This window comes from Bos indicus, chromosome 19, assembly GCF_029378745.1.
Source record: "Bos indicus isolate NIAB-ARS_2022 breed Sahiwal x Tharparkar chromosome 19, NIAB-ARS_B.indTharparkar_mat_pri_1.0, whole genome shotgun sequence".
NCBI classification, from domain to species: domain Eukaryota; kingdom Metazoa; phylum Chordata; class Mammalia; order Artiodactyla; family Bovidae; genus Bos; species Bos indicus.
In genome coordinates this window covers 44,381,455-44,407,373 of record NC_091778.1, presented here as the reverse complement: position 1 = coordinate 44,407,373, position 25,919 = coordinate 44,381,455, and the positions used below count along the sequence as shown (strand labels likewise).

The 25,919-nt window shown below is 39.3% G+C and overlaps 2 protein-coding genes across 21 annotated transcripts in view; one reads left to right on the top strand and one right to left on the bottom strand.

Moving 5' to 3' along the window:
• NBR1 (NBR1 autophagy cargo receptor) overlaps positions 1-14,039 on the bottom strand; it is a 29,027-nt gene extending 14,988 nt beyond the window's left edge. For 3 of the 5 annotated variants that reach the window (XM_019981060.2, XM_070773554.1, XM_070773555.1), the window contains exons 1-7: positions 13,324-13,478; positions 10,297-10,407; positions 9,025-9,087; positions 8,285-8,303; positions 7,506-7,528; positions 691-885; positions 303-380 (exon numbers count right to left, since the gene is read on the bottom strand). In XM_019981060.2, coding sequence (XP_019836619.2) covers positions 303-380; positions 691-885; positions 7,506-7,528; positions 8,285-8,303; positions 9,025-9,087; positions 10,297-10,398 — 480 coding nt within the window. In that variant the 5' untranslated portion in view covers positions 10,399-10,407; positions 13,324-13,478. Of the gene's footprint in view, positions 1-302; positions 381-690; positions 886-7,505; positions 7,529-8,284; positions 8,304-9,024; positions 9,088-10,296; positions 10,408-13,323; positions 13,479-13,687 lie in introns of those variants that run through there. The other 2 variants (XM_019981061.2, XM_019981062.2) reach the window with 2 other exon arrangements.
• The window catches only part of BRCA1 (BRCA1 DNA repair associated), a 71,828-nt gene continuing 59,469 nt past the window's right edge, over positions 13,561-25,919 (top strand). For 6 of the 16 annotated variants that reach the window (XR_011562091.1, XM_070773546.1, XM_070773545.1 and 3 more), the window contains exons 1-4: positions 13,601-13,648; positions 14,285-14,490; positions 15,363-15,473; positions 20,393-20,446. Coding sequence is in view for 10 of the 16 variants with exons in the window: in XM_070773546.1 (XP_070629647.1) it covers positions 15,394-15,473; positions 20,393-20,446 (134 nt within the window). In the remaining 6 variants the exon portion in view is untranslated. Of the gene's footprint in view, positions 13,649-14,284; positions 14,491-15,362; positions 15,474-20,392; positions 20,447-20,749; positions 21,265-25,919 lie in introns of those variants that run through there. The other 10 variants (XM_070773553.1, XM_019981059.2, XM_070773552.1 and 7 more) reach the window with 6 other exon arrangements.

Below are 25,919 nucleotides of genomic sequence, written 5' to 3'. Positions count from 1 at the left end.
GCTAAAGTGGCTTCAAAGCAAATATCAAGAAGCCCTTTGATGAATAAATTTTTAACACTTCCTTCTCAAGGACAGAAATTTGTCTCTTTCCCTTACATCCTTAAACTCACCCCTTTTCTAGTACATCACTGCAAAAGCCAGGAACTTTCTTGACTAGAACTGCTGTAGTTTGGAAATTATCAGCTACCATTCTTCATTCACCTACACCAGAGGCAGCAGCCCTCTGGAACTATCTTTCTATCTCGTCAACAATCCATCTGTGCCAACACTGCTGCTAAACCCAAGCTGGAAAGAACACTCACTGTCTCTAGGTAGCTTGTGAACCAGTCAGGGGGCTTGTCTTGAGGCTGGTCTGGATTATGTGGAGCAGGTGGAAGCTGCTGCAAATAAACACAAATCCAAGATACTTTTTTTCTTCTGTTTAAAGTAATTGTCCTATAATGTATTATTTTGAGGTTTCTTTTGTCAAATAATATTAACGTATAGTTTTAAAAATGAGCATGAAAAAGTATAAGAAAAATGTCACCCTATTCATGGTCCTCTCCAGAAGTAACCACTGTTACCAGTTCAAAAAGTCAGAGAGACGGTCACAATTAACTCCCAAACCTCTGAAGAACAGCTCAAATCTTAGACCAGAGACAATGAAACACAGGTCAGAAAAATCATGGACATAGGTCGTTCCCTTCGTACCTGCGTTGCAGGATCCTCTGGGGTCTTCATGTCTGACCCCAAGACTCTCACCAGTGAAGAATAATGTGCAAGTGGCTTCTTTCCTGTCCTAGCAACTAGTCGTTTTTCTGTTCCAGTGGGAGGTGGGGCTTCTTCGCCAACACGACACCCTTCATGGACTTGCATCTGCAGCTGGTTTCCCTGCTTAACTGCCATCTGAGAGCATAAGTTATGAAATAAAAACAATATTATGTGATTCTTTTCCTAAATAAAAATTCAAAGCCACAAAAACAGAAAAGGTATGGGAACATTTGCTGGAAAATATCACGATTTATGCTTCTCTGTATATCTGTAATTTTTTTTAATATTCTTTTATCTTAGAGGTAAACTGTCTGCTGATTTCCCAGACTACACCTATTCCTCAAAATGGTTTCTTTCTTTTTTGGTGGGGGGAGAGTGTTTTTTCAAACTTTTTAATTGTGAAAATTTTCAAACATACACAGAAGTAGAAGGAGTAGTGTGATAAACCCCCAAGGATTCATGCTTTTTTAAGTTAGGTCAAATGACAAATATGCTAACGCTCAGCCTGCTGTTTCTTTGCCAAGAATGTTAACTAGGAATGGTTTTGTTAAAAACGAAGTTTTTAGTGTAGCTCTTCATTAGTTGAGATGTTTTCATTAACTGGGTTTCATTAATTGTGTTGTTTAATTTTTAAAAATTTAAGTGTAACTGACATAACATTAGTTTCAGGTGGACAACATAACGATTTGACATTGGTATACACTGTGAAATGATCACCACCTTTGTCCAGTTACCATCTGTTAACTGGTTTATAATGTAGGACTCCATTTACGGATTCTAGTCTCAACTTTACACAAGTCAATTTTAAGACTCAGAAAGGTTAAACTTACGTCCCATAGTTAAGTCTTTACCTTTCCACTAAGAAAGTATTTTGGGAAGCATGCTTAAGTGGTCACCTCTTTTTGAAGAGAATCTTCTCAAACACTCTATTTTTAAAAAACTCTACTTCAAGGAGCATTTGAGGTTTCAAGAAGGTACTCCAGCATCCAAGGAGAGATTAACGGTCAAGTCTGTGGGGTTCTAGCTCCTCCTACTTGTTACCCAGTGACAAGAACTGTTCTTGTATCTATTTTCACACATTAGACTTCTTAAGATTCCACTTAGAAACAGCACTCTGTGGCCAAAACATCTGAAAGCTCTTATCTTAGGTCAGGGATCAGCAAAATTTCTTTTTTTTCTTTAACTGAAGTATAGTGGATTTACAATGACTCAGGTCAGGTGTAGAGCAAAGTGATTGCAATACATATACACACACACTTTTTCAAGTTTCTTGTCCATAATAGGTTACTATAAGACATTGAATATAGTTCTCCGTGCTATACAGGAGGTTCTTGTTGTTCAACAAACTTTCTTAAAGGGCCATATAATAAATATTTTAGGCTTGTAGGCCATTCAATTTCTGCTACAACTACTCAACTCCGCCATTGTGGCACAAAGGTAGCCAGAGACAAAACACGATGAACGGGCATGACTGTGTTCTAATAAAACTTTAAATATGTGGCCAGGGTGAGGTCAGCAGCAAGGTGGCGAACAAGGAGTTTTGGGACATACGGCAAATGAGTTTTACCGGTCGGATTCAGAAATAAGAACCTGAAACAGAAAACGTGGTGACCTAACCACCAATCATCTATAGACCTCTGTGGGGAAAGTTCACAAGGAAAGCTCCTTTCCTAGCAAGGGAAAGCTTTACATTTTGAAGAAAACTAAAAAGTCAGCAACATAGTAAGAAATTGCTATGGCAGAAGATGAAGGCTTAAACCTCAAAGGAATCTCAATTTACAGATTTATATCCTGATCATTTGAAATATCTCTAATTAGCTAAAGAGGAAAGATTCAGGAAGCAACCTAGAAAAGTTACCAGTCCTTGTCAGAACTAGAAGTTGACCATCCTTTGTCAGAAGAATGAGTAGATCAACATTTGCTAGAACAATGTAGTACTGGTCAGGCTTTGTCTGAAGAACTCTGAGCTTTGCGCAGTCTCAGCCAGAAGAACAATGTAGCGTAAGAGTAAACCCTCCTGCTATTTCAAAGAAAAATATTAATTAAAAGAAAACATCATACCAAAAAACACAGGAAGAGGGACTTCCCTGGTACAATGGATAAGAATCCACCTGCCAATGCACAGGGCACAGGTTCAATTCCTGGTCCGGGAAGATCCCACAATGCCATGGGGCAACTAAGCCTGTGTGCCACAACTACCATGCCCATGCCTAGAGCCTGTGCACTGCAACAAGAGAAGCCACTGCAATGAGAAGCCTGTGCAACCAAGAGTAGCCCCCTGGAAACAGAGACAGCCCCCACGCAGCAACAAAACCCCAGTGCAACCAAAAAATAATAATTTAAAAAATAATTTTAAAGCACAGGAAGAATGTAAACAAGTACAAGATAACTGTGCTATTAAAGAACAAGAATTAGGAGGAAATAGGAGAGAAGAAGCTCTAAGGCTTTACTAAAAAGGCCAGTATCTTTTTTTTTTTTTTTTGGCTGCACCATGCAGCTTATAGGTCTTAGTTCCCTAACAAGATAACCTGTGCCCTCCACGGTGAAAGCTCAGAGTCCTAACCACTGGGCCACTTGGGAATTTCCACCAGTACTTTCTGGTGGAAAGGATTAAGATATCTGTTGGCTATTGAGTTCGGGTATGTACTATCCCTCCTAACCCTGAACTAAATTTGTCAACAGAAACTGGACTGCTAAGCTATACTGAAAACGTTCAAACACTGGTTTTATAAAAACAAATTACATCTAAATACATGATTCCTCTTCTTCCTTTCACTTTTTATTTTTGTCCAAGCTGCAGGGCATGTGGGATCTTAGTTCCCCATCCAGGGACTGAACGTGAGCCCCCTCTTTCAGAAGTGTGGTGGCTTAACCACTGGACCTTCAGAAAGTCCCTCCTTTCTTTTTTTAACTGAGGTATGGTTGATTTATAATACTATATACTTTCAGGTATATAACCTAGTAATTCATAATTTTTAAAGATCATATTCCATTTATAGTTATGATAAAATATGATATGGCTAAATTCTCCATTCCTTGTAGCTTATTTATTTTACATATAATAGCTTGCATCTCTAAATCCTCTAACCCTTTTTTGTCCTTCCCTACTGGTAACCATTAGTTTGTTTTTTGTATTAGTAAGTTTGTTTCTTTTTTGTTATATTCACATTTTACTTTTTAGATTCCACATATATGACAACATACAGTATTTGCCTTTCTCTTCCTGATCTATTTCACTAAGCTACATTCATATTATTGTAAATGGCAAAACTTCATTCTTTTTTATGGCTGACTAGTATTCCTGGACTTCCCTGGTGGCTCAGTGATATCCACCTGCCAATGCAGGAGATGTTTATTCGATCCCTGGGTCAGGAAGATCCCTTGGAGGAAATGGCAACCCACTCCAGTATTCTTGCCTGGGAAATCTAATGGACAGAGGAGCCTGAAAGGTTACAATCCATGGGGTTGCAAAAGAGTCAGACATGACTTAGTAACTAAACAACAACTTACTGTGGGTGTGTGTACACATCTTTATCCATTCGTCTGCTGATGGACATTTAGGTTGCTTCCATATCTAGACTAGTATAAATAATGCTGCTGTGAACATTGGGTGCATACATCTTTTCAAATTAGTATCTTCATTTCCTTTGTATATATACTCAGGAGTAAAATTGCTGGGTCATACAGTAGTTGTATTTTTAGTGTCTTGAGGAACATCCAAACTGTTTTTCATAGTGGCCACATCAAATTTACATACCCACCAACAGTGTACAAGTGTTCTCTTTTCTCCACAGACCTGCCATCATTTGTTATTTGTGACCCTCCTGATGATAGTCATTTTGACAGGCGTGAGGTGATCTATTTCTTATTTATTTACCTCTGAAGGAAGGCTAGCCTGAAGAACTGAAAGAACCTTTTAGTTGAGTGACAGGTATAATACTTTTATCATTTAAATTCAGATGAAATACAATGTTCACAAAAATTTTTAAGTGATATATATATATATATACACACACACACACACACACACACACACACACACACACACACACTTAGAAAAGGCAGAGGATGCTAAGTCACTTCAGTCGTGTCGGACTCTGTGTGACCCCATAGACAACAGCCCACCAGGCTTCCATGTCCCTGGGATTCTCCAGGCAAGAACACTGGAGTGGGTTGCCATTTCCTTCTCCAATGCATGAAAGTGAAAAGAGAAAGTGAAGTCGCTCAGTCGTGTCCGACTTTTAGCGACCCCATGTACTGCAGCCCACCAGGCTCCTCCATCCATTGGATTTTCCAGGCAAGAGTACTGGAGTGGGGTGCCATTGCCTTATCCAAAGGCAGAGGAACCAGAGATCATATTGCCAACATGTTGGATCATCGAAAAAGCAAGCGAGTTCCAGAAAAACATCTACTCCTGCTTTACTGACTATACCAAACCTTTGACTGTGTGGATCACAACAAACTGTGGAAAATTCTTAAACGGGAATAGCAGACCACCTGACCTGCCTCCTGAGAAATCTTTATGGAGGTCAAGAAGCAACAGTTAGAACTCGATATGGAACAACAGAGAAATTGGGAAAGGAGTACATTTAGGTGATGTACACTGTCACTCTGCTTATTTAACTTATATGCAGAGTATATCATGTGAAGTGCTGGGCTGGATGAAGCATAAGCTAGAATCGCGATTGCCGGGAGAAATATCAATAATCTCAGATATGCAGATGACACCACCCTTATGGCAGAAAGTGAAGAACTAAACAGCCTCTTAATGAAAGTGAAAGAGAGTGAAAAAGTTGGCTTAGAAGTCAACATTCAGAAAGCTAAGATCATGGAATCCAGTTCCATCACTTCATGGCAAACAGATGGGGAAACAATGCAAACAGTGAAAGACTTTATTTTTTGGGGCTCCAAAATCACTGCAGATGGTGACCACAGCCATGAAATTAAAAGATGCTTGGTCCTTGGAAGAAAAGCTATATTTTCTAGCTTTTCAAACCTAGACAGCATATTAAAAAGCAGAGACATTACTTTGCTGACAAAGGTCCATCTAGTCAATGGTTTTTCCAGTAGTCATGTATAGATTTGAGAGCTGGATCATAAAGAAAGCTGAGCACCGAAGAATTGATGCTTTTGAACTGTGGTATTGGAGAAGACTCTTGAAGAGTCCCTTGGACTGCAAGGAGATCCAATCAGTCCATCCAAAAGGAAATCAGTCCTGAATCTTCATTGGAAGGACTGATGCTGAAGCTGACACTCCAATACTTTGGCCACCTGATGCGAAGAACTGACTCACTGGAGAAGACCCCAACGCTGGGAAGATTGAAGGCAGGAGGAGAAGAGACGACAGAGGATGAAATGGTTGGATGACATCACCGACTCAATGGACATGAGTTTGAGTAAGCTCCGGGAGTTGGTGATGGACAGGGAAGCCTGGAGTGCTGCAGTCCACGGGGTCACAAAGCGTTGGACGTGACTGAGCGACTGAACTGATGCGCACATGCACGTGCGCACACACACAGACAGACACAACCAGCTCACCAGGTGTAGTTTGTCAACTCCTATTCTAGGCCAGAAACCAAGAAGCTTTTTCTAAAATACTTGGTAGAGTCTGTGAAAAAAATTGCTCAAGAAACAAGTATAATGAAACTGTGTCAAAATATAAATGTGGGATTTTAAGTATTATATAGTAATTATGTAAAAACTATGCATATAAAAGAAGTCTTGCTTCCTAGGGCAAGACAGGCTTATATAAACTCTAGACTCCTGATATCCAAGATTTCTGACTGAATGGGTAAAATAGTGAATGTGGGAAAGGTAGAGGAATTCTGAAGTTTTAAAAAGACTTTTTTAGTGAAACTACTGTAGCTTCTGAGAATTGGGAAACTGAAAAGCTGGAAGAGTTGAAGAACAGTAAAGGGGTGTTAGGGAACATCATGTGAGAACAGCTTAAAAGCAAAGAGCAAACAGGAAGATCGCATGAAAACTGGGGCAGAGAGAAATTATAAAGCATGAGAAATTCTTAACACAGATGGGTATTTCAACTATGAGAAACCAGGAGAGGACATGGATATCTAAAACCAAGAGACTGGCTGGGAAATAAAGATTTCTCAGTAAAAAAACAAGAAAAAATTGGCTAAATTTTTGAAACAAGTGGCACCCAGAACAGCAGTTTTGACCATGAACTGGGAAGGGTAAATCCAGCTCCTGATTTAAAAAAAAAATCTTGCCTTTCCTTTCTTCTCTCCCTAGACCAAAAGTGATATGGAAAATGACTTAATCTGGATTAGAAGTTCAAAAAGGATAGTCAATGAAACGTCAGCTTAGCACACCTTAAATAAGTGACCTTGAGGAATGCTCTCATTGATCACTGACAAACAAGAGGCTAGTTGTAACTGCATGGTTACACCTTAAATTCTTCCACATTATAGTGTAATATTCTACAGGGAACAAAGTGAAGGAAGGAGATGAAAAGTATGAATCAGAAAGCATCAATCCGGAGTTTTTTGAATTCTGAAATGCCAGGATGGTGGCTTCGAGATCAGCAATATGAGATGCCATGATCAACAGAAAGAATCTTTACATTAGGATGTACCTTTTGTTGCGTGGTATGCCAAACTCAACCCAGTCTCCCTAAAAATGGGTTTTGCTGTGTTTACAGTCACTAGTTTCTCTCCATGGCTAACGGAATTCAGGCTCAAGTTTTAGTCCATAAATATTTTTTGAATTATTTGAAAATAAGATGAAATAATCATTACCTTAAGTGCTTCTTCATATTCTCCTAGAAGGACAAAAATACATACTGTGATTTTTTTTTTAACCAGCCCAAAAGATTCAATTAAGTATAGTAAATTCTTACTTTTAAAAATTCTTAGCTTACAAAAAAAAAATTTTTAGCTTACAATTGTTATACACAAACAGCTACTACCTTTTAGCTGACAAACTCCCTTCTCATGTTGTCATAAATAGAAGCTACTTGCAGATTAGTTCTCCCACTTAAATCCTTCTCTCTTTGCTACCGGAGCCTTCCAATTACAAAAACTCAATCTAGTTCCCTTACACTAGGTTTAACAAAGCTCAGGACTCAAGAAAGTTCAAGGATAATGTTAATACTATCATTTCAGCCAGTTAAAAATATAACATTGTTCCTATGGAAAATGCAACCATGTTCTGAACAACCATCTTATTTATACATGGACTTTAACACATACACCAAGTCAAGGAAAAAAGCAATACCAGGATAACAAGTTAAATGTGTTGAACTGGGAAGTGTATTTTCAAAAGATTAGCATCTTAAATATAAGAGAACCTCTCATTAAAGAGGTCCTTTGGGTCCAATCAAGGTACCAACCTACACACAAAAACTGCTAAAAAATAAAAATTTGCCATGAATCTAATGCCCATGGGTAAATGAGTGCATTTATCCCAAATTCTACTCTATTACTGCAACAAGATTTGAGTGTAAATGGAAAGACTAATGCCCATGATCAGATTAAGATTTTTAAATAAAGCTCAATAGGTTTTCTTAGGGACTCACCTTGACTGTTGATGGATACCTGTAAGTAAAAAAAACAACAGTGAATTATAAGCCTCTCATCAACTGAGCAATTCAGCATATCCAGCCTCACAGGACACATGCAAAATCTAGGTTAGCGGTTCCACTTTTCCAGTACCTGAACTAACTGTGAATAATTAATTTTATTGCTTAACTATTACATCTACCTTTATTTTAGGTCCACTGAGAAGCAGCATGGTATAGTGGCTAGGAGCCTGGGCTTTGGAGCCAGAAAGTATGAAGTATGTGTATCAGAGGGTATGAATGGTACCCTAACTCTACTACTTCCAAGTTTTTGCTCTTTTAGGCGAGGTTACTGAAACTGTGCCTCAGTTTCCTCATGAGTAGAACAGAAATGATGATAATAGTGTATACACATATAGTATTGTTGTTAGTGTGACACGTTATAAGCACTCAATGAGGGTTTGCCATTATTTTTTATTATTATAGACTAAATAGCAGCTTGTGATATAGTTGAACATAAGATCACTATGTAGTTTTAAAAGTTATCTCTCAGATTTTCTTCTTCAATGTTGCTTTCCTATTTCTCAACTCCATTTCAGATGCCACAAGTTGGCTTAGAACATGCAATTATCAAATATATTTAAATGCTTACACAAATGAGATAAACAGTACTCTGATATTTTTGAACACCATATCCCTCTTGAGAAATAAGATCCTCATTCTGGATACCTGGTCATGGGTACTATAATATACTTTACCTCTTCATTTTCCTCATCCAAATATTTTATTTGAACAGTGTTCAGATCAAACGAAACTTTTACCTGCAAATAAAATGTTCACACTATATGATCAAGTTATCAAAAAGGCAGGTTGCAATAGAACCCTAGAAATCATAATATAAAGGATGGACAGGGACTGCCCTGGTGGTCCAGTGGCTAAGATTCCACGCTCCCAATGTAGGGGAACTGGATTTGATCCCTGGTCAGGGAACTAGATCCCACATGCCGCAACCAAGAGTACATACAGGGCTGTTAACACTGATTACTCCTAAGGAGGTTGAAATAGTGGGTGAAGGGTGAGGGGAGTGGAGGGATATTAATCTTTTCATTATATATATCTGGATTGTTTCATTTCTTATAACAGGCATATATTATACTTTTATAATTTAAAATTTACCATAAAGAAAAAAGGCAAGCTGTCAGCCCATTTAACTATTAGGAAAAAAAGACAGCTGTTTTTGATTTTCAGATCATTTGACAAACAAGCTCCAACTTTCTGGATAATCATCTGTCCAGGCAGTATAAGTAAATATAAAGAAATCTTTCCCGGAAGACAGAGGACTAGATCAGATCATCTTTTGAGGTCTCTCCACCATGTCTTACCATAACACATAACCTGGTAAAAGTAGGTTTTTAACCAAAGCGTTTCATTAGACAAACACAGTTACACAGGAAGTAAAACATTTACTATCGCAAATCAAACAAAAACAGAACAAAGGGCAAACGTAGAGGAGGAAAGGCACTACCAGTAACAACAAAAGGAACAGAATGAGCTGCTGTGTGAACATCTGTGGCAGTTTTCCTGCTCAACTCTGAGACACTCATCCTCTTGACCTACCAATAAAAGCAACTGATCAGATCTTGAGAAACACAAATTGTATCTTTGGTGGTTCAAAACCCACAGTAACCTATCTGCTCTCAATCAAGAGAATGTTAACCTGAGGCCTGGTTAGGGTGGGGCCCACACCAATTCATTCCTTAGGCTGTATCTACAAGGAAAGAATTTCTAAGTCCTATTTCACTTAAAAAAATAGTTTTACCTTTCCTTTCTAAACTCTTCAAGATGAATTTGTTTCCTCTATCAGGTACATCTATATGAACACCGAACCCTTGACAAAAATTATTTTCCAAAAGGTTCAGAAATGGTAAGTATGACAGACTTTACAGCTAAGAAGCATGGCTAAAAATAACTACTTTAGGGGAAAATATTCCTGCTTAAAGGATGAAGAAACAAAACAAAATAACACTTACCATAGCTTCCACATCAGCCCAAGTTGTATTTTCTGGGTCAGAAACTAGAAAGCTTTGAGTTTCATTTTTAAAAGTCACATTTAGTGTAACCTGTGGTTCCATGTTGTGGGGCTAGAGAAGACAGGATGGGTGAGGGAGAGAAAACACATTAGACAGGTTCTGTAAATGCATAAACATTCAGTCAGCTAGTATCTGTGAGGACCTAATATGGGCTAGGCTAGGAGGACACAGCAGTGGATGAGAAGATAATGTCCCTGCTCTTCTGCTATTTACAGTCTAATAAGTGGTTTAAAACAAATCTCATTGCCATATGTTTGCAAAGAGAATGTAAATTTTGGTCACATTCATAGAAATCATCTAACATTTGTAAAATCCTTTGGATTTTATGAACTTTATGATGACTGCTTAATTAAACACATACCTGCTGTTACATATCTACCAGTAGGATGCCAGGATGAGTAAGGGTAGGACTCTACCCTTGGGGAATTTATATTCCTAAAGCTTGAAAGAGATGTTCTAATACATTTTTCTTGGAAAAGATGCCTTTTCCTAAACTGAGCAACCTAGGGTCTCTATTAGATCTATTTTAACAATTTAGAGGCTGAAACACTAGCCAAGAAACTACACAGGTGTAGCACTCAACATCCTTTATTCAAGTTCTTTTTTTGGGGGGAGGGGCAGTCTACTTTTTTCTTTGATGGAGACTTTCAAATATACACAAAAGTAGAGAATAGTGATGATCTAACTATAATGATCAACTCAAAGTTACCCTCATTTCATCTATACTCTTCCATACCCCCAATATGGATTGACTATAGTCAACTAATGTTTAAAATCTAACTATTATGGGAAAATTTAAACCTTTACAAAAGAAAAGAGATAAATATACAATGACCCCTGAAAGACCCATCAACTGTCTTCATAATTACCAGCAACTCAGAACTAATCTTGTTATAGCAATGCCCTTTTCCTACCGGATTATTTTATTATTGTTTTTATTTCTTGGCCACATCATGCCACATGCAGGATCTTAGTTCCCCAACCAGGGATCAAATCTTGTCCCCTGCATTGGGAGCGTGGAGTCTTAACCACTGGACTGCCAGGGAAGTCCTTCTACTGGATTATTTGACAGCCATCATTTTATCCATAAAATAATTAAGGGTTTTACCTCTCAAAGAATTTTACGTACAAATTGTTAGACTGTTTTTTATGACTTTATAAAAAAGTTTAAATCTAAACGTAAGTTGTAATGTAAAAGAACAGCCTTTTCATGTTTCATATTTTTTTTTAAACATATTCATTAATGAATCTTGACTAAGCATCTACAGATTCAGATTCTGCTCCAGGCACAGACACTGCAGAGGACCAAGATTAAGTCTCAGGAGTTTACAGTGAAGAAGGGAGGGAGCAAAGTGATTTAGAAGAGCTGGATTCCAGACAGCTCTGGCACATTACTAGCCATGTAAGTGTGAGCAGGTCATTTAAACTCTGAGCTTCAGTTTCTGAACCTGTAAAATAAGCCTGAGATCTCCATTTTGCTAACCTCACAATGCTATCATAAGGATTAAGTAAAAATGTGTATGCTGGTTCTTCGAAAACAGTACTTAAACATGAAAGTTATTATTATATAAATCAGCCTTCAGAATGTGACATAGTGCTATTTTCCACAGTATAATGAACTGCCCTGTGAAACAATACAACTGTGAGACTGTCATTAAAAAGGACCTTGAACTCTGAGAATCAGGGATTTGGGGGGATTTTTTTGTAAATATAAACACAAACATCCCCCAACTTTTTCCAATCTCTGTCTCCACCTAGAGCCAAGAGCATTATCAAAATAGTTTCTGGCACCAATCCTGCTGCATCCCCAGAATGTAATTCTTGGGGTCCTTAAAATTTGGACAAAACTCTTGTCAACACCCCAGAATCCTGGGCAAAAAAATCGGGGTGACTGACTAATTCATTCTGCCAATTGGATCTTCTAAAACACATTTCTCAGTTTTCAACTTCTGAGAAACACAATTCCACACTTTTGAGAATCCAAAAGGAAGCTAACCTTCTTCCCTCTTTCTCAAATTACACAACTGGAAATAAGTTCAGATACTTTGGAGCTCATCCAGCTGGCTGACTAGGGAGGTGAAAACAGGAAGTGGGAGATTCTAGTTTAGCTGGACTATAGCCTGGTCTTCATAAAGAGTCGCCTATTTATTTGCCTTGGATGTGAAATTCTTTCAGCAAGAGCATTAGTCTTCAACTTGTGAAAATACCAAAGCTGTGGTTAGTGTCCTCTGTCACTGTAGTCAGTCAAGTCAGGTAGCTGGGGCCTGGGCCTTCACCTTTCATTAACTGGATTATATTAAATTCATGCTCTGGCTCAGCTTTCCCTGGCACAAGTCAGCTTTTCCTCTAAGTGGATTTTTCCAGGATCTCAAACATCCCTTTAATGAAGTTGACCTGGAACCTGAGCTTTGATTACTGTCTCCACCTGAGGCCTATCCTGGAGTTAAAATGTGTGACCTGAAAGCTGTGTGTTCCATAAAAAGGAAAAACGGTGCCTTTCCAATACCAGAGGTCCCTGAACAAGGAGACTTCCTTGTGAGGTTCCCCAAAAGTGGGATGAGGGGGAGTGAGGAAGCTGTATGGGCAATGTCATCTTTTTTTTCTCTTGCAGACTTCATCCTAGTCTTCCAGTTATCGTTTGCTAGCACTCCTTGTCCCGAAGACAGTGTCACCACCCCGAGGACTCTCTCGTTTCCTTTGCCCAGGCCTTTTTTGTCCTGGGGAGTTTCGGCGTCCTTCACCAGAAGCTAGGAGTTCTGAACCACGGACCCTCCGTCCCTCCGGTGGTATCCGCCCCCTCGGCCCCTCAGAACACGAACGGCTCTCCCATCCGGCCACTGAAAGATCGGTTGTCCAAGTCACGGAAGAAATCGCCCCTCTCCTTTGGAGGCTTCCTCCCGTGAACTTCCCCAAGTCCTCTCAGTGAGACGTGACACCACCCCTAGGTAACCTCAGTTGTTTCCTTACCAGCTTTCCGCCCCCGGGGGGCGCCTGCCGAAGGCCAATGCAAGAACCTTACGCTGCCAGCTCTCCTGCTATCCCCTGCGGAGTGAATCTAACATGGCGGACAGAGACAGGGCCCAGTCCCCAGGTTATCTGAGTTTTCGACAAGATGATTGGTTCTTACCAAGTGTCCCTCAAAACTACAGCCCCACTGATTGGTCGAAGATAAGTTTGCGGGGGCGGGGCAAGAGGAGCTTGACCCTCACAACAATAACAAACACGGGGCACAGGGGCGGAACTGGGAGTGCGCAGCCGTGGGCCGGGGCCCCGGATGATTTCCCCTTCCCAGGTAAAAAACGCGCCCGTTGCATTTCTTTAGGTCACCGACCTTAGAGAACGACTTGCTGGAGATTCGCGGGGCTGGATGGGGACTGTAGTCTTACTAGGACTTGTAGGTTCTTTACTCGATATACGAAAACATAACACTCCAATCCATATCTGTTGACATGCATAAAAGCGCGAAGCTCTTCAATTTATCAACTGAGTTGTTAGACTCGTGTCTGCCTCCCGTATCGGAAGTTCCTCTCCATAAGACTACAGTTTCCAAGGAACACTGTGGCCAAGGCCTTTTGATCCGCAATGCATGCTGGAAATCGTAGTTTTCCCCTCACAACCCTATTTACCTAAACTTGAAACTCCCATTGCGGCGGAAAGGGTGAGGGAGCTGGGCCTCTCCTGCGACTGCTTTAGGCACTATCATGCGCTCATATTCGGGGTCCAGGGAGCGATTTCGACCTTAGTACAGCAATTACTGTGACGTAATAACCCTCAACTGGAAGCGTAGAAGTGAGAGGGAGGGCGCCCATTAGAAAACTCCGGGAGAACTTGGTCTCTTCCGTCTCTTTCTAATTACGTAAATGGGGAAAGAATGGATAACCAATCGGGAGCCCCCGAGAGACTCAGCACTTTCTGCTCCGCCGTTTAGTTACGTGTCCGGTTCTTGCGTTCTGAGAGGCTCTCGCTCGCGGCAGCCGCCGGTTTCCGTGGCAACAGTAAAGCGCGGGAATTACGGATTAGTTGAAACTGAGACTGCGCGGTTTGAGCTCTCGGGACCCAGGACTGTCCGGGGGCTCTTTCAGAGAACTGGGCCTCTGGGCCTAGGAAGCCCGGACCTCTTGTTCTGGGTAAAAGGTGAGAGAACGGTGGGGAAGGGAGAGCGGCCCGTGGGGTGCTCTGGGACAGTAAACAGGTGTGGGGAGAGCCGGGGAGAGGTGACTCCTGAAGGCGAGCAAGACGGATGTTATCGGGCGGGGGGCGGGCGGAAGGTGGAACCTGAGAAGCCTAAGATGTTGAATCTGGGGAAGTCGTGGGGAAAGGGTCTATTTGTGGGTCACGGGATCTAGGGGGAGGTGCAGATGATAAGGGCGGGGGCAGGGTGTGTCCTAGGGGGAATCCTGATGGGTCCTGAGGGGGACGACGTGGTATAAAAAGACGAGCTGGTATATTTGAGAAAGGGACCCTGAGGGAAAACGGGGGCAGGACTGTATCTGGGAAGAGGAAGAGAAAGGCCTTTGTGCGAGGCAGAGCCCTTAAGAACATGATTCTTGTGAGTTTCTGTGAAGGGGCCAGAAGGAAGTAGAGAGAGGAGCCTCCATAGGCCCAGATGCTGCTGGTACCGATGTTTCTGAGGAGAATCCTGAGTGTAGGCCAGTGGGAAAATCTGGGGAAGGACAGGGCTAGGAGCGTTGGTTGGTGTTGATTTTTATTTTAAGGACGAGAAAGAAAACAACTGTGATGATTGGAGAAATAGGAGGGTACATCACTCACCCAGTCAGTCACCCCACTGTGGCTTTCCCTTTCTTGGAGAACGAAAAAAAATCAAAAGGAAATGGTTGGAGGCTAGATATGCACAAACAGAATTGAAATGGTCTTAATTACACAAAACGTTTAGAATTTTTTAAAAAATAAGGCTTTGGTCATTAGTTCTATGGTCTGATTCTAAAGCATTCCAATCTTAAATAACACTTAATGAAACTAAACTTGTTTATATAACCATTTTTAAGTGATTTATTTAGTTCATTGGAACACGAAGAAATGGATTTATCTGCGGATCATGTTGAAGAAGTACAAAATGTCCTCAATGCTATGCAGAAAATCTTAGAGTGTCCAATATGGTAAGTTGAAAATTTATTAATTTGAGATTCTTCTTGAATATCCAATATATCCTATGCAAATGAATGGAATTGACCTTAAGATGGTAAGGAGAAAAATTGTTAACGTTTGTTAAGATTAAGCTATTAAAGTTGCTGCTTTTCTTAGCTGAAGACCTTTAAGAATATAGAAAATTTCTCCGTTTTTTCCACTTGGGCTCTCCCTTTCCCTTTCTGTCACCTCAGCACACACAGCTCCCTGTCTTGAATGTCCACAAAGTGTCTTGATTGGTTCTACCAATGTAGAACCAGGGATCTGGTTTAGCTTAAGTGATATTTGGAGTTTTCATCCAGCTCTGTAATCAGCTTGATCACTTGGAATGGACATAATTGATAATGGGAATATAAAATCACAAATGCTTGATGTCAGTGAGTGGGTATGTCCTGGGAGAACCTTTGGCTGAAATTAGCCCTGTATATTTAAATGAGAATACTGCAAGTCCTCAAAACCTTTAGCCAGTTTCTTTGACTTTTATACCCCTTCATTTATTTAACAATTTTTATTTTTTGTACAATTTTTAAAGATTGCTCTCCATTTACAGTTATTATAAAAGATTGGCTATATTCCCTATGTTGTGTTGGTTTGGCCAAAAACTTCATTCAGTTTTCCTGTAGGATGATGTGGAAAAACATGAACAAACTTTTTGTCCATCCCAATGTACTACATCCTTGTAGCCTATCTTAACACCTCTCACCCCCCAATCCTATTGTGCCCCTCCCCACTCTTAGACATTATGAGTGAACCTTTGTTTTTCTTCATCTACAATATAAGGAGGGGACCAGAATTCTAAAGGCTTATAATTTACATACAGTGAAATGCAGAAAACATAAGTGTACAAGTCTTTGACTTTAGATAAGTGTATGTGTCTTTGTAACCCAGTCAAGATATGGAATATTTTTTTCAACCTCAGAAAGTTATTTTGTGAAGATTTAGGAGCTCGTAACTTACTGACCCTCCACGACCCTTGGAGGCCTATAGATACAGCTATATTCCTATATAGTTTCTTAATGAAATTTTATATCTTGTATTTTATGTATTTAAAGACATTACTGTGAGAAGGGGATTCATGAGCTTTATCAGCTGCCGAAAGGAGTCTATGGTACAACAAAGGTTATGAACCCCAGGCTAAATGGTCTCAATGGTATCTATTAAATAAATTAAAATAAATCTATAAAATAAATTAAAAACCATATCTCAGAATTTCTTGGTGAAAAGCCAGAAAGGAAATTTAGAAAGTTTATTGATTACCCTCTCTCCTCTTATTCTCTGGTCATTCTGTCCTCTTCACTGATCTTCAGACATTCTCCTGTGTCTGAGCTTTTTTGCTTGCTGCTCCCTCTGCCTACAACATTCTTCCTCTAGTAATTGCATGGCTCACAAATCTTGATGGAAATACCATCTTTCAAAGAGGCAGACAGTGTTAATTTGAAATTGAAACACTCCCACCCTCAACATACTCTATCCCCTTTTCCTCCATAATGCTTAATTTTTTCATAACTCATTACTACCTGACATTCTGTATAATTTATCCTTTTTCTCAACCCCTACAGAATATAAACTCTGGGCAGAGGTTTTTTGTTTTATTTACTTTGTATCATCAGTAGTTAGAACAGCATCTGGGACATAATAGCCACTCAGTCAACATTTGTTGAAGGTGTTAATAAACTAAATTCGTTCTTTGATATAGTTGAGTTTTTTAATATGGTGATAGTGGTGAGTATTATTCAAAAAATAATCTGGAAAGTTGCACCTTTCCTTTGTTCTTCATGAAAGTTGTTTTTCATATTTGGAGTCAAGAAAGAGAGAAATGCAAGTTGTGTTTTCAGAGAGAAACAAAATTTATAAGTAACCTACCTTCCGCTTTCCTGCCCCTCAACATTTCAGCTAAACAAGAACCCAAGCTGAATGAGCTTTACAGCCAAATTTATGAACCATCAGAGCCAGGAAAGCAGGAAATGACAATTGGGGGAAAATTGCTTTTGAAACAGCATAAAACTTACTCATGATAATTACAGAGAGTGATCAAAAAGTCCTTAATAATATGGTATTTGGGTCCATTTACTTTACAATTTCCATGAGACTCAGTCATAATATTATATTCTTTCTCATTCTGGCAAATTAATCCATCAATTAAAAATCTCAGATAAAGTAAAAATTAAAGACGTGAGAATGAAAGTTAATGTTAAATATTATTATCAGTCAATTGTTGTGTATTTTCCAGCTCTTTTTTTATTTTTTCAATCTGTTTTCTATTAGACATAGACATGGGTTTTTAAACTAAAACTATTCTTGGTTGTTGTTAAACCTTAAACTCATTTACGTGTAGGCTGGGAATCATATTTAGTTCATTTTTTTTTTAAACATTGCCCAGAACTACAATTTTCAGTTATGTTTTAATAAATGATTCCTGATTGTGACTGGAAACAGTATTACTTATGTTAGCTGTAGGGTAGGTTTCCATCTTCTTTGAGGTCTCAAGCTGAAATTCCTTCTGCTGGCCTCTGAGTCACTATTGGCATTTATTTCTGATAATTGGTATTTTTTTCTAACTTTTTACATGAATATATAAATTTTTTGACTTTCAGAAGAGTTTGCTAAAGTGTGTATCCTAGTGGTTGGTATGGTTGTATTTCGAACCTAACCTAGCTGCTTTTTCCAATTATTTACCATGTTGGAAGCTTAAAATGTAATTAGTAATTTACATTCAAAATGTAGAAGTAGGCCTAAAATATTTCCAGGTTTGAAGAATGTTTAAAAAATTCAAATCACTTTTATAGTAAACATTTACTCTGATCATGATCTAGAAGAAAACATTTACATTTTTTTTTCTTTCATTCCCATTCTCCAGGCTTTTCCTTCATCAGTCATTACCTTTTTACATATTGGAATTTTCATCTGTTCAAAGTTTGTGTTTACAGTATGTTTGTATAGCTTAGTTTTTAATTACCATACTGAAATATAATTATTTCAATATTGAGTCAGTGGTGAGAATGAAAGCCATCTGGTATCATAGCTAAATCCAATTTCTCTTTTACTGAGAATTTCTTTTGCTATCTAGCCTATCTGAGGAATAATGATTTGGTAACAAATCAGAATTCTCTTTGTCCAGTTGTTTTTCTTCTTAAAATCACATTCAGTGCCAATAATAATACTAACATTGGTACAAATCATCTCAGGTTGTAAACATTTTCACAAGTAGCATTTACTTTTGTTCTCACAATAGCCTTAAGACATTGGTAGAGTGGGTGACCGAGAAGGAAACTGAGCTTCAGGTAGAGTGGTTGGCCTGAGATCACTCTGCTAACAAAGAGAATTGCAGTAGAAACCCAGTCTTCTGACTTACTCTGGTATTTTTCTTTTCATTGCCCTATGCTGCGTCGGAAACCCCATGATTGCAAGAGTTATGTTACCGAACCTTCACAAGAGACTATTGTCCCCCAACTTTTCTTGTCATCCCTTTCTAAAATGTTAAATATTTAACGAGCCACATTCCTATCACATACACAGGTTACCTGTTTGTTCTTTGATGCTTTGCTTGGACTTTACCAAAAATCAGTTTCTGAAGCACTCATTCAGAATAAACACCAGAGACTTAAAACAGCCTGTAGGTCCCTCCCTACTCAGGCCCCCAGCTACATCTCTGACCTCTTCCAGTAGTATCTCCACCTTAATCATTCTATCCTGGCCCCTGGCCTACTCGCTGTCCTTCAAAAACCCTGGGCATGGTCCTGCTCGGAGACTGTCTTCTCTGCTCCCCTGCTGAAATGTTCTTCCAACCCTTGCACAACTGGTTTCCTCACATTGCTCAGCTGTCCACCAGTGTCACCCTTTCATGAGACCTTTTTTGACTACCTTGTGTATACACCCCTCTCCCCAACACACTGTACCCCCTTTCCCCTTATCCTGGTTTATTTTTCTTTTTAGCACTATTCCCATATATCTTTGTTTCTCAACCAACTATCTACCACAGCTAGAATGTAAGTTCTATGAGGGCAGTCTTTATTTTGTTTGCTGCTGTATTTCTATCTCTGGGAGCAGTACTTGCACATAGGAGAAGCACAATAAATACTTAATAAATTGTTAAATGAATTAATCTCAGGAGTGCCTTGAAATTTTGTGGTTAGATGGGCAGGGATGGCAATTTGGATGATATATTTTCTTTTCTGGAGACTTTATTTTTGTAAGTGTATTGTTTTCTGAATTTTCTTCAGTGAGGGTTTTTTACAGTGTTCTTACAAAGTAATCACAAACCAAACATCATGTACCTCCTGCAGTGATGTAATAAAAGTACACAGAACCATCTGTAAAGTGTTCTCGCCAAAAATTGAACCTGGTTTTGATCAAGCCTCGTTTACAGGAAGTAGAGATTAGAGGGACAAGTTAAACCATATTATAGCGTTATAATCAGCAAAATCCAGAATCTGGGAAATTCTACAGGTCAAATGACCTAGTTTTTAAAATAAATGACTAGGAAGGAAAAGAGAAGTCTGTAGATGAAAAGAAACTTGAGACATATCCACCAAATGCAGGATGTGTATCTTGTTTGGATCCTGACTTAAATGGATGTAATGATTAAATTTTTATGAGACAGTGAAGGAAATTGGGACATTAGTTTTATATTAGATGATGTTAAGGAAATTATTTTTTAGGAGTAATAATAGCTTCATGTTTATACTAAAAAATCCTTATCTGTTTTTTGGCTGCGCTGCACAGCTTGTGGGATCTTACCTAGTTCCTGACCAGGAATCGAACCCAAGTCCCCTGCATTGGGAGCGCAGAATCTTAACCACTGTATCACCAGGGTTAATGGACCCCAGAATACACTTATTTTTAAATGAATTACTGACCTTTGTTTATTTTCTCCCCCCTCCCACCTTTCTAGTCTGGAGTTGATCAAAGAGCCTGTCTCTACAAAGTGTGACCACATATTTTGCAAGTAAGTTTGAATGTTTTATGTGGCTCCATCCTTAGCTTTTGTACTTATTCTTCATAATACAGAAAACAACTACTGAAGCTTTAGCTTCTTCAATTATGTGGAAAAGAATTGTAAGTTGCTTGTAGCCATAGTTTGAGGTACAATATTGGCACATTTATCTAGTGGGATATGAAATTACTTTGAAGAGCTGTTTGTTTTTTGTGTCCAAGGGTGGAAGCAGATTGCAGGCAATTGTGAAATTAGCAAATTGTGTTTCAACTGTCCCAGTTTTCTCCTTTCTGTTCATTTCTGGATGTCCTTCTGCTCTCTGACCTCTAAGGTTCAGTGTTTGCCTGCTTCATAATCCTCATGAAAATAGAGAATCTGATATAGGTTTATATTTAGGCTGAAATTCATTCATACCAGTGATTCAAGTTATATTTTTAAGGATCTTCTCTTTTGGAATGGATGTTTCCTTTTTTTTAAGCCAGTTGGGGTTTGTTTTTTTTTTTCCTTGTAGTTATTTATTTGTTTTGGCTGCACTGGGTCTTTGTTGCCGCACTTTGGGCTTTCTCTATTGCAGTGAATGGGGTTCCTCTCTAGTTACCATGTGCAGGCTTCTCATTGCGGTGGCTTTTCTTGTTTTGGAGCATGGGCTGTAGGATGCGCAGGCTCAGTAATTGTGGCGTGCAGGCTTAGTTGCGCTGTGACATGTGGAATCTTCCTGGACCAGGGATTGAACTGGTGTCTCCTGCGTTGATAGGCGAATTCTTATCCGCTGGACCACCAGGGAAGTCCATGGATATGTTTCTTGGATAGAAGAATTTCAGAAAAGTTTGGTAGGTAATTTTGTAGAACAAGGGTTTTCTCCTTTCCCTGATGTTAAACTATGATTGAGACTTGCCCTGAATGCCAATTGTTTTTAAGTTTTTTTTTCTATTTTAATTGGAAAGCTATGTCCATGGTAATGAGTCTACTAGCGTAAAAGGTTGTATGATGCAAAGTATTCTTTGCTCCTACCTCAAAACCCCTGCCTCCCCCTCCATCCTCAGGAGGGGGAAAAATCAATTTCTTAAGTATACTGTAAGAAATTTTTAAATTCAAAACTTTGTAACTTAGGACTCCTGAATGGTTTTCTTTAATTTCCTAAAATTATATTGAATTTTAAGTTCAATTATATTAAAAACTATGGGCCTGTGCAATTTTCTGGGAAGATATTTCATAATTTTCATCAGCTTGGAATGTTACTATAACCTAAAAATTCCTGAAAAACTTCTGATTTAAGAATAATGAGATGAGAGGGAGATTCAAGAGGGAGGTGACAAATGTATACCTATGACTGATTCATGTTGATGTATGGCAGAAACCAACACAATATTGTAAAGCAATTATCCTTCAATTAAAAATAAATTAAGAAAAAAAATTACTGGAAAAAAAGGACTAACTGGAACTGGAGGAAACCTTCCCTTTGGAGGAATATCCTCTGAGCCCAAGGCTGCCAGCTGGCCAGCCCCTTCCTTCCTCTGAATCTTACTTTCTTCTTGCTATTTAGCTGTCCCAGTAAAGATCCAGAGGCCATTTCCATGGCCTCTCACACCTTTCCCAGGACAGCCCACTGGCCTAGCTCTCTTCCCAGCAGTTTCCTTCTCATTCCTCAGGCCCGTCTCCCTGGTCAGGTGCCAAGGCAGCAAGGCTTTATCGCTGCTTCAAGAATTTTTAGTTTTGTGGCCTCTAGAGGGAAGCATCTCAAACTATCTGTAGTATAGGGGCAGTTTTTTTGTAGATCAATTTTTTTTTTTTTAAGAAACTTTTATTTTCTAATTTTTTTTTGGCTGTGCTGGGTCTTCATTGCTGTGCTCAGGCTTTCTGTAGTTGTGGTGAGCAGGGACTACTCTCTGGTTGTAGTACATGGGCTTCTCGTTGTGGTGGCTTCTCTTGTTTCGGTGGGTGGGTTTCAGTAGTTGCGGGATCCTAGTTTAGTTGCCCTGTGGCATGTGGCATCTTCCGGGACCAGGGGTCAAATCCATATCCCCTTCATTCACAGGCAGTCTTAACTATTGGGTCACCAGGGAAGTGTAATCAATACTTTTGTAAAACATTTTAAAGTCCCAGTATTTAAAAGGTTACACACAAAAAAATAAGTAAAGAAAAGGTTACAGGGCGCTGAAGACTAACCTTTTAAATGCTGGGACTCTCACTGTTGTTTGACAAGAATCTTTCTGAAATGTCCTGTATGCTTTCCTATCACCTGGAATAATGAATACACAGTATTGTAGTGTGTAAAGGACAGATTAAATTATGAACATTCATTTCTTTGAGAGCCTGTGGAAAAAGGCACTTTTACAGACAGAGGAAGTAATAGGACCAGAGGTATGAAGAGAAGAAAGAATACGTACAGGAAAAAGAAACTAACTTCCTGTGTATTCAGTTCAGTTCAGTCGCTCAGTCGTGTCTGACTCTTTGTGACCCTATGAACCGCAGCACACCAGGCCTCCCTGTCCATCATCAACTCCTGGAGTTCACGCAAACCCATGTCCATTGAGTCGGTGATGCCATCCAACCATCTCATTCTCTGTCGTCCCCTTTTCCTCTTGCCCTCAATCTTTCCCAGCATCAGGATCTTTTCAAATGAGTCAGCTCTTCTCATCAGATGGCCAAAGTATTGGAGTTTCAGCTTCAACATGAGTCCTTTAAATGAACACCCAGGACTGATCTGCTTTAGGATGGACTGGTTGGATCTCCTTGCAGTCCAAGGGACTCTCAAGAGTCTTCTCCAACACCACAGTTCAAAAGCATCAATTCTTCAGCGCTCAGCTTTCTTTATAGTCCAACTCTCACATCCATACACAACTACTGGAAAAACCACAGCCTTGACTAGATGGATCTTTGTTGGCAAAGTAACGTCTCTGCTTTTTAACATGCTGTCTAGGTTGGTCATAACTTTCCTTCCAAGGACTAAGCGTCTTTTAAGTTCATGGCTGCAGTCACCATCTGCAATGATTTTGGAGCCCAGAAAAATAAAGTCAGCCGCTGTTTCCCCATCTATTTGCCATGAAGTGATGGGACTGGATGCCGTGATCTTAATTTTCTGAATGTTGAGCTTTAAGCCAACTTTTGCACTCTCCTCTTTGACTTTCATCAAAAGGCTCTTTAGTTCTTCATTTTCTGCCATTAAGGGTGGTGTCATCTGCATATCTGAGGTTATTGATATTTCTCCTGGCAATCTTGATTCCAGCTTGTGCTTCCTCACGCCCAGCCTTTCTCATGATGTACTCTGTATATAAATTAATAGAGAGGAGCTGTACTAGAAGAGAAAGGAGCCCTCAGAGGGGAGATACTTGCAAAACAGAGAAGGTGCAAGAAGAGACAGAAGAAAAAAAAAAGAAGAGACAGAAGGGACTGAAATAGAAAAGGGATGCAAGAAAGAGAATTGTTATTTGTGAACAGTAATGAAGAAAAAGGAAATTAATTCTATAGAAAGATTTTGAGATAGAGTAGGGGTGGTTGAGGTAGTTGAGCTCAGTGAAGTTGGAGGTGAAGACATCTGTTGAGACTGAGAAGGTTAAATAAAGTTGGTAACTAGAGGAGAATGAAAAAGGCTTGCAATTCTTAATATGGAGGATATGACAAGCAGAAAAGGCAGCCGTATTTTAAGTGGTATATTAGAATTAAAATTGTAATATAATGCCTGTGTGATATATCAACTTTTCATGAAGTAGCTTCTGTAATACCTTTATAGTCTGAATAACACCTTGATCTATATGAAAAGAAAGCTCAGAAAAATACCCCCAAGCATTAATTGGATTTTCTGAAGGTGGACTCTAATTGCTAACAATAAAGCAGCTTTGTTTTTTGTTTTTTTTTTAGCATTTATTTATTTAGGCTATTTTATTTATTTATATAGGCTGAACCAGCTCTCAGTTGTGGCATGTGGGATCTAGTTCCCTAATCAGGGATCGAACCTGTGCCCCCTGCATTACGAGCACAGAGTCTTATCCACTGGGCCACCAGGGAAGTCCCTAAAGCAGCTTTGTTGACCAAGTAAGCCTGTAGATCTGAAGTCTTTCCTGAGATATACAAAAGCTACAGTAGTACCAGTTTAGAAAACGTTAGGTCATTCCTGCATTAGCTTGTAGTTCTAAACAACAGATGAAATGTATAGTACTTTTTGAAAGCTCTAGACCACATTGTCCAAAGAGATATAATCTGAGCCATAAATCTAACTGAAATTTTCTTATAGCCACATTATTAAAAGATTTTTTTTTTTTTTTGCTGTGCCAAGGCATGTGGTATCTTAGTTCCCAGACCAGGGATGGAACTTAATTCCCCCTGCAGTGGAAGTGTGGCGTCTTAACCACTGGACCACTAGAAAAGTCCCTACTGAAAGGTTTTTTTTTTTTTTTTTAAGGTGAAATTAACTATAGTTATATATTTTTAATCTAGTTATGACTAAAATTTTATCATTTCAAAATATAAAAATGTTAGTGAAATAATTGACATTCTTTTTTGTGGTAAGTCTCTGAAAGCCTGTGTTTTTCCATACTTAACATACATCTTAGTTCAGACTGGCCACATTTCGAGTGCTCAGTAGCCACATGTGGCAGCTGTGTTGGATAACACAACTCTAGAAAATTGACTACTCAAAGTGGGACTCATGGCTCTGCAGCAACCACATCACATGGGAACTTGCTAGAATCTCAGCCTTACCCCAAACCTACTGAATCAGAATGTGCATTTGAAGAAGATCCCTAGGAGATTCTTATGTATATTAAAGTTTAAGAAGCAGTGTTCTGAAATGGTGATCTTTCTAGACACTTACTTGGAGGATAGTATTAATGAGACTAGAACAAGCGTGGCTGAGGTTGAAAGACCAGAAAGACCAAGTAAAGCAAGTCTTGGGGTCAGTTAACTGAGGAGATCCGGATAAGTGGTAAGTCAGTGTCAGGGAGGTTTCATGGCCAGATACATTAGATCATGATACCAGGGAATTCTGGAATGTAGCAGTAGGTTGGTGTGTCAGAGGGCCAGAAGTAGGCAAGAGATGGATAATCTAGCAAGTAGATGAACGTAGTCTTGCAGGAGTCTAGCAGCAGAAATGAGAAGTTCAGGGTGGCAGTTACAAAGGAAGAAAAGTAACAGCAACCCAGCCATGGGAGATTGAGGGTTAGCAGTGAGATTCTCATCCTGAGGAGACAAGAGCCTTGACCCACGGGACTGATACTCGTGAAGGAAGTCAGGCAGAATCTCCCAGATGAAGAACTCAAGATAGCTTCTTAATTGTTGTTGTTTTTTTGTTGTTGTTGTTTTTAGCTTCTTAATTGTTGGAACTAAAGTACAAACTAGAGGTTTGAGCAAGAAAACAGAGCTTTAATTACCCAAACTGACAAGGTTTGGTGGGACCAGCAACGTAAGTGGATGCTGAGATGCTAAGCGACGGAGCTGTCAGGGTCTTTATTTCCTCTAACAAGGGACCATATTAGTCCATTATCTTAGC